General features: G+C 43.3%; 1 protein-coding gene across 1 annotated transcript in view; it reads left to right on the top strand.

Moving 5' to 3' along the window:
• Positions 1-9,811, top strand: part of ZC2HC1B (zinc finger, C2HC-type containing 1B) — a 12,560-nt gene extending 2,749 nt beyond the window's left edge. The window contains exons 3-8 of the mRNA XM_009882345.1: positions 883-1,002; positions 1,982-2,120; positions 4,153-4,277; positions 5,014-5,119; positions 6,016-6,094; positions 9,547-9,811. Coding sequence (XP_009880647.1) covers positions 883-1,002; positions 1,982-2,120; positions 4,153-4,277; positions 5,014-5,119; positions 6,016-6,094; positions 9,547-9,811 — 834 coding nt within the window. The remainder of the gene's footprint in view (positions 1-882; positions 1,003-1,981; positions 2,121-4,152; positions 4,278-5,013; positions 5,120-6,015; positions 6,095-9,546) is intronic.
• The last annotated feature ends 709 nt before the right edge of the window (positions 9,812-10,520 follow it).

The following is a 10,520-nucleotide window of genomic DNA, read 5'->3' on the forward strand; positions in this document are numbered from 1 at the left end:
AAGAAGAATAACTGAGAACAGGAAAGGGAGAACAGGAGTAAGCAAAGGAAGATAGGAATGGGCTCTTCAATTTACCAGCGGCAGATGGGCTCAAATAGGTGTGATCCACAGCACACGAGAGAGGAGGCAGCTTGGCCCTCCTTCCACGGTGTTCCTCACAAAGGGGACTGCCCATCTCTGCAGAAGAGTGAGGTCAAAGTTAAAATCTGAGACCCTTTTGAATGTTAAAGCCTCCTTTAAGAGGTGTGGCTCTTCCACAAATTCAGCATTGGGCATTTACCTACCTAAAACTTCCCTGGGCTTTCAGCTGCAGGTGGTATCTGCTGTTCCTTCTGAGTCACCAGGTTATGCGTGCTGGTAACCAGCTGCTCCCCTTCAGCCTGGGGCTGTGGCTGTTTCAGTGGTGCTGATGGGATGAACAGTGCTGCTGTTCATCAGGGGACCCCCCAGTCTGGAATACTTACCTAAACTCAAAGAGCTAATAATGTAACTAGTGGCCCCTTGAACAGGATCGGTCTGATCTCCCTCTTAACCAAGAAAGAATAAATGGCGGAGGGGTGTAGAAGTCCAAAGAGACTGTCCCTGTTCACAAACCCAGTCTGTTCTTCTCTGCAAACTTATTTGTGCTGGCTTCCAGCATGTTCCTGAGCAGAAAACACTGGAAATGGCTTCTACGTCTTATTTGTGTCAAACTGCAGCTGTACTTGGACAGCTTTTTAAAGTTTTGCTGAACTCCTTCAGGAGTTAAACTGAACCCAAAATAAATAATACTGCTTCAGGTCCCTGCTCCTGAATAGAAGTAATTTTAAAGCCTGTGTAAGGAAGCATCATTAACAAAGGATGACTTGAACCCACAAACGACTGTTTTTCTTCACATCCCAGCTGAGACATGATCCGATATGCAAGAAGGTCTTCAACAAGAAGCGCAAACCCTTCAGCTCTTTGAAACAGAGACTGCGGGGAACAGAAATCACCACTGTGAAGAAGCAGTCCCCGCAAAAGGTACAGTTAAAATTGAAGCATGTGTGTTACCTTCATATGAAGTCTTTTATTCAGTAGTGCTATTGTTTCCTCCGGGGACAAAGCCTGGATGTTGTGGATGAGTCTCACGTATGTGCTTGACTGGGTGCCAAATTCTTTCCTCCCCCTCCCTGTGCTGCTAGTGTTTGAGAATATTTCTCCGTTCAGTAGGTGTCATGACTACTCTGGGCACATAAGTGTCTCTGCTCTTCTAGGAAATGTTCATCTGTGTATTTTAAAGACTATACAAGTCTCTGGCTACTTCCTCTTCACTTAAATCTGAAAGAGAACGTGATCCAAGACAGTTGGTGCATGAATACCCCAGGTCGAACATGAGAGCTGTCAGTAGCCCCAAATCTATGGAGCTACGGAGATTCACTGCTATTGAACTCAAGGGTTTAAAAATGCATTTAAATCAAACTTATTTACAGAGCTGGAGGGGAAGAGGCTTAAGCTCTTACTGGAGCAATTTTTATTTTTTTTTAAGCATTGTTGGGGAGGAGGGGAATATGCACGGGCACACGTGTATAATTTTATCCAGAGATGCCAAATCACTACTGATTTGGTATCCATACAGACTGCCAATGTAAAATGTCTTTTAAAATTAGTTGTAAAAAGAAACAGAAGCGCACAAAGGTTTAAAGCAAGAAGAAGAATCTGACAAGTGGAGGAAAAGAGGAGGTGTTTGCCATAGTGTCTTTTCTATTCCCTCTTAAGCACCCTTTGGTCTGCCATGGCCACAGTGTTTTGTTGGAGGGCATTGTTCTTTTATCCATCTTCTGGTGCTGACAACAGACAGCAAAGGGCTAAATCAGCTTTCCTATGCCTTTCAAAAAAAGCACACTTTTGTTTGTAATGTTTTTTCTTTCCCTCAGAAAGGAAGAAGCCTCACTCTAAGATTTTTCTCTGTCCCTTTCAAGGGGGAAATAGAATTTGTGTCTTCATTTTTTTTCGATTACAGAAACAGCCAGAGAAGAAATCTAACTGGAAGCAGCACCATGAGGATTTTATTAATGCTATTCAATCAGCCAAGAAGGTCACAAAAGCTCTGAAGGAGGGCCGCCCTCTTCCACCTCCTCCCCCACCAAGCATCAATCCAGGTTTGTGGTCTACTTCATCTTGTTAATGTTCTTGTACTGATCTTTGGTAAAGCAGTCATCTCTTATCACCCATAGCTGGCGTTCAGTTTTGCACCCTCCAGCACAACACAACGTGAACATTAATTCCCTCTGTACTCTCTAATTTTCAGCTGTATTTCTTGGCTTAAATCAAGTAGGAGTGCGATGCAGAGGTGGTAGGAAGGAAGAGAAAACTAACTGTACCTTTGAAGATTAAAGGCAGCAAGTTTGGGGTCTTGATGTTAGACAGTGCTTTGGGAAGAGTATCAGGAGACCTGTGTAGTACAGCACAGGCTGTACTACAGGATAACAGAATGTGAAATACATCCCCTCAACATTCAAAACAACTGTAGTGCTCGCAGGCTTCCCCACTCCCATGTGGTGGCTTTCCACTGTTCCCTTCTCCTGTGTAGTTAGGGGATGTCGTTTAGAAAAAGGCCGGTCTGGTTTACTACCAATATCAAGTGTGGTCTCTGCACAGAGCTCACTTTGTTAGAAATTGCCATCCAAAAAGATGCACGTACAGCCAGTAGTTCTCACGACATGTGATTTATGAAACATGGGAGCGATCTTGGAAAGGGTCTCAGTGGAGTCCCGCCTGCGTTAGGAAGGCGGAGGGAGGGAGGGGGAAAGGGGGGGCTCTCTGGGCTCATTTCCAAAGCAGGAATTCGTGACTGATAGCAAAACCAGCTGCTGTGATTCCAGCCTTTCTGCTCTTCTAGATGACAGCGATGTGGTATAAGCAGCAGGACACATCTTCCTTCCTTGATTGGGGTCAAGCCCCTCTCTGAATTTCCACTGCTGAATTATTTAACGACTGTTATTTCTTGTTTGACGCTACTGAGCAGACCCCTCCCTTTCCTTCTCCCTCTTGGAGGAAACCAAGCTGTGCAAGAGCAGTGGCAGTTGTGGAGAAAGGAACTGGAGAACTGCTTTTTAGGAAAGACAAATTGCTGAGGGGCCTAGTGAGGATGTATATCCCGTACTACAGGACTGGAGAGAAAGCACATGGATTGTGGGGATGAGAGAGAGAGATGTTCCCTTTCCCTCTCTTCCTCCTCCAAACAGAGCCCAAAGCTCTCTGTTCTCCCCTGAAGCAGCAGGTCCCCCACCCAGGTCCCCCACCTCCGGGCATCTGCCCTGTCTCATCCTCTCCTCCTGTCTTCAGAACAATTTTGCCCACACTGTTGGTCTGGGGCTGGCTTTTGGGGGCTGCTTGGGCTGCCTTTCCTGGGTTGTTACTGGGAGAAATGATTTGTAAAGATGTTATATCTGTAATATATACAAGCATACTTGGGCTGCTTTTGTAAAAGGCACTGGGTGGGGAGGAAGAGTCTGAGGACAGCGAGGGCTGACGCCAAACACCAACCATTAATTTAAACAAGTGGGACTGCACCAGTGTTAAGTGTAGGTGAAGAGCTTTAAGCAGAATCAGGACTATAACCCTGTGAAAAACAACTCTAGGAAGCACCGCTGCGTGTTCTTCACAATGCTGCTTCACACCCAACAACCGGGCTCTTGGATGTGCCTCACCTGCTCGGGCACAACTTCTTAAGCAGTATTTTGTCAATGTCGAAAGGAAATGGGTTTTGTGAAAATGACTAACAATCTTAATGACCAGTCTTCAAAAGTAGTCTTAAAATCATTTGTTTAGACTACTTGAGGAATTTCTAAGTATCACTTCTTCTGCAGATATGTTAATTGTGAGGTTGGGGGTGGGAATAGGACAAAGATAATACAATCTGATTTTATTAATCCCCAGGGATTTATTTCTGAAAGCAATTACTGTTTCTTGGGTTAATACCGTAAGCATGTATTTTTGGATCCCAAGTGCTGTTCTAGAGGAGGTTTTTGTAGTTCTCCAAACTACTTTGGGATCTCATGGGGCCTCGCCATGGTCACCTGCTGATGGAGACAGGTTTTGAACTACATCTTGAGTGCTTCAGTAAAGCAGGGCAGATCTTCTCCTGTAGTGTATAAACTGTGACACAAGTTGTTCCTTTCTCATGATCAGACTATATTCAGTGTCCACACTGCTCACGAAGATTTAATGAGGCTGCAGCACAGAGGCACATAAAGTTTTGTGAAGAACAAGCTGCCCACCGTGCCTTCGCTGCAAAGACCACCAGACAGGCTTTGGTAAGCAAACACAGTCACACTTGTCTTGTCCTGGAGGCAGATTTGCCAAACTGTAGTTTAGGGTGAGTAAAGACCTATGTGAATATAAAACCTAAGACTCCAGGGAAGCTGTCAAATTCCTAAGACAAGACACATGCTGAACATCAGCTAGGAGTTCCCCAAAACTGGAGTCCTTTGTCTGATATCAAAAGGGACAGAATATGATAATACAAAAAAGTTGGACAACAATTTCTTCAGACTCTTCTGCAACTGGATTCCAAGGTAACAGCTGCAGGGAAGCAGAAACCTGGCAGCTTTTGCAATATATAGGAAAAGCTCTTCCTGTTCATTCGGGCTGCCTGCTGTTGGCAGGTTGGCTGTTCCCTGCAAATGGGTGGCTGATTTGCTCCCTGGTCACTAGACACAAGGCCAAAGGGCTGAGCCCCTTTGGGGAATCAGAAAAGTGGAGGTAATTGGCAGTGTCTTGAAGTGAGCTTCTATTTTATTATAGAAAAAAAAAATAATGTAAACAGTTCCTTTAGAAGAGTTGTTTTGGGTTGGTTTTTTTTAAAGATATTTGAAAGTCTTATTACTCTTTACCTGTTTGGGGCAGGAAAAATGGCTTCCAAGTGGGAAGGGGTGCACCTTTTTCCTGTTCCTTCCTAGCGCTGCTTCAGCAGCGATTTGGGGAGTTGTCACCAGGTTCTGTAAGCTCCTTGCTAGAGTTGAGTGTAGATTCTGCATCTTCTTTTACTAGGGCAAGCAACCAGTGACTCAGAGAAAACCCCCAACCTTAACAACTGCTGTGTTATCACTTCAGAAGAGAGTACAAGAAGGTGCCAATAAAGACAGACCTAGGCCAGGTAAGGAGTCCACTTAGCCATGTTTATGTTTTTCTTGTAACAAACTCTGATGTATTTGAGGTGGGGGGTGGCATTTTTAAAGCAGACCCTTGGCTTTGGAATCCATTTTTTTGATAGAATTATAAAATTGGGTTTTTTAAAATGTGGCTTTGGTGGTTTGGATTTTTTCGTTGGTTGGTTGGTTGGTTTGGGTTTTTTGGCAAGTCCAGGCCTTGACATGAAATCCTAAACTCATTTCTGTACATCACTTCTTAGAAATGAGAAGGGTCACAAATTTCCAAGTGGATGTTGTTGTTATTGAATGGCTTTCCAAGTCGTTATCCTGATCCATTGTACTGAGTGTATACACAAAGGTTTTTAAGTGTGTTCTCAGGAGGGGCTTCTTAGCCTTTTCAAATCGAGGTCCTCAAACAGAAGTGTATATAGACATCTAAAATACGCAGCCTGGGTGTGAGATTCCTTCTGTTCCATAAAGGACTCCATAACCTTTAATCTTTGATGTTACGATTTATTCCATCTTCTTTATCTTTTCTTAAGTCCATTTAGATGAAGCATCAAGCTTTGTACGTTGTTCATTCTATATGACTTTCCCCTTGTTGATTCAGCTTTAAAATTAACACCACCACATCCCTAAAACAGTTCCCTCTAAGCAGGATACCATATAATATGCTTGCTAGCACCCATTGCTACCAGTGATCATGACCCGTACTTAGTCTATGTTCAGAAAATGTTTTATCAAGTCATTTTAACGATTATTTGTAGTATAACCTGTGAATGATAATGCATACTGCTCTTTGTATCACTACCTTTGATCCCTACATTTCTGGGTTTTATGTTGAATTTATGTAGGTTATAATTTTTTATGGCCAATAAATATTTTAAATCATGATCTGCAGAGAACTCTCCAGGAACGCTGCAGAAAGCCAGAAAACCTTTGGGTGTATCTCCTGGAAAAAAATCTTCAGGAGAGTTTGGGTAAGAAATACATATGTATTTTTTCATTATTTCAACAGAATAACATGAAAGGACATCATTTGCTTTTGTGCATATATGATATCCTGTTGCAGAGTTTGCAGTATGAACTTCTTTGTATGAATGAAAGCAATCAATTGCACTGAAAATTTTTGCAGACCTCCTCATGTCCCCAGTACAGGCTGCTGAGAAGATTAATTTTGGTGCTAAATGTTCTTTGATTTGGAGCAGCTCCATCTCAAGTAGGCAGTGACTGTGTTCTGCCGCAACAGGCATCTTGAGAGGATTTGCTGCTTGATAACGCAAACCTCTCTAGCAGGTCTTGTGCTTTCATGATGTGCTTCTGTTGTCCAAGCGAGGAAGATGCCAGCATCCATTTCAGTCATCACTATGTCAGGATGATGGTGTGGAGGTTCTTCCTTCTCCTCAATGTTTACTTTCCCAGACCACGATGTTTGGTGCTCCTGCACTTCAGGCCATGCAATCAGAGTTGTTCCCATCTCAGGCCATGCAGAGCCATGTCAGAGCAGCCAGGCAGCCTTCCAGCCGCTGCTTAAGGTGGTTGTAGTGCTGTTGTATAAGGAGATGGCTCAGATGATCAGCATCTTGCACCCCTGCCAGACGCAAACCACTGTAGAAAATGAGATCCTGGCAGGGAATGTGGCCAAGACAGATTCCCTGTAGCTGGCAAGATATTTTGAGCCTGGGAGATGAGCTTGTAAGAATGCTTGGAGTGTGGCATGACGGATAATGTGCACAAAACAGTCTGTTGTGAGACTCACTGAAACATTTGAAGTCTACAGGATCCTCCTATGTGGAGTTTTTGCTGTCCTTGATTGCTGCTGGTACGTGGCTACCCACTTTCAACTGTGGGCAAGTCTGCAATGGGAAAGCTGGTGTTCAGTCTACGGTGCCATCATCAGCTCTATCTACCTCCTTTCTACCTCCTTGATTTTTCCAGCTACAGGAGAACCTGTTGATGGTACCCAGTGGTTTCATCTAGTGTCCTCCACTCCCTGGGTTGCCTATGCCTATGTTAACAGTGCAGTGACTCTTACGGTTATTGTGCAAGGTCTTGCAGATCACCAACAGGGATTTATTGATACCATCATGGTTCTCAAGGTATAGCCACCGAGCTCTAAAACTCGGGGCTTGGCGGGGGGAGACACCTCTTTTCCTTGGCATACTGGTGAGTCCAGCTACCACTGGGGTTGTAGTTGCAGCCAGTTCAGAGCGGCTTGGGACAGCCTGGGCCTCCAGCAGGTCCCTGAGACAGACATCCACACTAGCGTCTAAAATACAGAAGAGTGCCCTGCATGTCCCAGGGAACTGTGGAAGTGACTGGCCTGGGTGAGCCTGTAGTTGCCGGATTATTGGCAACTGCTGCGTTTTCTGTAAAATTTGAGCTTTGCCAGGTGCTTCACAGAGCACTTTGGACAAGTGAGAGATCAGCTTCAGTGCTACCCAAGCCTGCTTTTCAGCTGAGAAAGCAGACGTGAAAAACTGGCTTTGAGTGGTGCAAATAAATGTTCTCATCCTTAAAGTGTCTGGAAATGGTTTCCAGGATATGCTGCTCCATCACCTTCCCAGGGACCGAGGTTTAACCTTCTTAGGTAAAATGGAGTAAAATATAAAAGCTGTTTCTATGCAAATAACAAGTATATGGTTTGTTGCTGCTTTCAGACCGCAAATGCGCAACAGAAGATAGAGCGGCTGGTCAGCACGAATGTGTTAAGATTTTCTTGCAAAGCATTATGGAAGACCTTAAGCTACACAATTTTCCAGCACCTCTTCCACCCCAAGTACTACTGCTGTCACATTCAATAAAACAAGCAAACTGAAGTTCACTTTTTTTTTCTTTTTTTCCCCCCTTAGGCTATAAAGCTTTTTATGCTGTCCTTTCTAAAGCTGTGAGTTTATTCGTGTATCAGTTGCCAAAATTTAATTATCTGGTTGCCTAAAAGTAGATGGATGTGGTTCATTCAATGGTTTCGAGAAAATGTAGGAAGATCCAATATCGTGATTTTTATTTTTTTCCCCCTAATGCTTTGCTTTGATGTATTGAACAAGACAAATGAGCATTTTGGAATTTCGAGTATATATTTAATAGAATCTTCCATAAACAATAAATGATAAATGTTAGTGATTGGTAAGTGGCTGTGTACTGCTGTGCATCAGCTTCAAAGCACTTCAAGTTCAGAATAACTAAAACCAAATCTCATTCTCACATTAGAAACTTCAATTGCTTTTAGAAATTGATTGATAAGGCAGAAATGTTGTGGAGGCATATGCCTTCTTATTTTTTGGCCACCTGGCCTTGGATCACCCTGCATAAACCTTCAGTGTTGCTGTATGTTGGGTTGTTTGGGTTTTGTAAGCCCAACAGTTCCCAATAAGGCTTTCAATTAAAATCCATAAGGAATTTTCTTGGCTATTAAATGTTTACAAAGTAAATGAAGATGAAAAATAGTTGGACACAGCAATAATAAATACTGGACTTTACAGACTTTAATTAAACTCTACTTAGGCTCTGGTTAATAGGGATTAGATGTAGAAAGGCTGACACTGAAGCAAGTGTAACCCCTATAGCTGAACAGTCTTAGAAACAATGGGCATGAAATTAGCCAAAATACATAAAAGCAGTGCTTCTTGGCCTTTTTTTCAATCCAGGAAGAAAAATGTGTGTAACAGGCTGTCTTGTGCAATGTAATCACAGTTGTTTTCTTTTACACCTGAATAAATGAATCTTCAAAAGTTGAAGCAAGTTTTACCATGTTTGGAGTGTCTCCCACCCATTATTTCTGTGTGTAGAGCTGTTTGGTATCAATTCCACAGATCATTTCCCAGTGTCTTAGAGAAAATGTAACTATAGGGACAGGAACGGTGTATTGAAGATGATTTACTTTAACATTGTGCTAGCAGAAAATGAATCAATCATTAATATATAGAACTTGCCATCCTATTTCAGACTGGCTGTGAAAAAATTTTGGGAATTAACCATAACCCATTGGTTAAGAAAACAGAGTCCCAAAAGGACCAGTTACTAAATAAAACTGAAGGAAAAAAAAATGAACATGGTTCCTGATAGGGGATGGGAACTGAGCACTAGAAATAGTTGGGTTTTTTTACATAGAGGCGGCAGTCTTTTGTTCCATGTAGTATAATTTTAGCTCCTTATTTCAGGTTTACATGGCTTCCTTTTCTTTATAAAGTCAGTGCAAGTTTTTCTATGAGAGCAAATATGTACTAAATTTCTCTATTTTTTTATGGTATCATTTGATTATAGTAATTCTGTTGTTTAGTTGGCACGTATCACTCTGCTTCTACAGCTTTCCAAGCAGAGCTCAGAAAAAAAGAGTGTATTTGTTGCTACTACGATGTGAGGTAAGATATCCCTACATCCCCAAAGGGCCAGTGCTTGAACTGGGTCAGATTTCTTTTTTTCTGTCCCTTAGGTGCTATGCCATGGTCTATCCTACTTCCCCCACGCCACCTCTCTGCTCTTGCCGCCTCCTCTCCCATTTGGAGGAGGAATGGGCTATTCCAGAGAGGAGGGAGCACTGGCTGCTGGTGGGGCTGCCTTCCTCCTCCACCATACCCACAGCATGTGCCAGGCCACCTCTCCCCACTCTGGTGCTGTCACAGCCCTGCATGAGCGAAAGACAGCACCACCAGAGATGTCCGCCACCTCTTGCTACCTTCTCCACCGTCACTGGCTGAAGTCATGCCTGCCAGCCCCATCCTCGCGGACACCACAGGTAAGCTCAGGCGAGGACTTGCTGCCATCTCTCCACGCCTCTCTTTTAGCTCTGCCTTGCCTGTGACCCGAACCCCACCAGAACCAAACTACCGCCCTTTTAGAAATACGATATTCAGGCCCACACCAAGCAGGTCTACTGAATCTGAAGAATTTGTTTGCCCAGAAAAAAAGTATTCATGAGCCTCAGCTACTGATGGCCTCTCAAAAATGCTCACAAAAGCTTCCCTAACAAAACCCATGAGAAAGTCCAGCCCTACACTATGTATTAGATGACTTGGGGGTATCTCCTGAGTTGTGAGAATTTTAAAACAAAACTACTTTTCTGCAAACATGACCTTTTGAAATAATTTGCCTTCCTTTGTGATGGGACATCATCAGCTTCCTCTACATTTATGACAAGCATCTGGAAAAAGAAATTTGAATGGACCGAAGGGCAAAAGCTACAGTATTACACATTCAGTGTGTGTTTTATTTGTAGATGCCATCATTGTGTGCTTTTTAAGCGTTTTAACATCAAAAGTGGCTCTTTTACTTGAATGAGACTCAGTCTTTAACCTGTAGTTACACACGATAAGCATCTCTCGCCAACGCATCTTTCCAGGTTTCAGAAGAAGCTGAGGTCAGGCAGCAGCACCCCTCTCGGCCGCTCAGAGCTCAGGCACCCTGCTA

This window comes from Charadrius vociferus, unplaced genomic scaffold (assembly GCF_000708025.1).
Source record: "Charadrius vociferus isolate BGI_N301 unplaced genomic scaffold, ASM70802v2 scaffold13, whole genome shotgun sequence".
NCBI classification, from domain to species: domain Eukaryota; kingdom Metazoa; phylum Chordata; class Aves; order Charadriiformes; family Charadriidae; genus Charadrius; species Charadrius vociferus.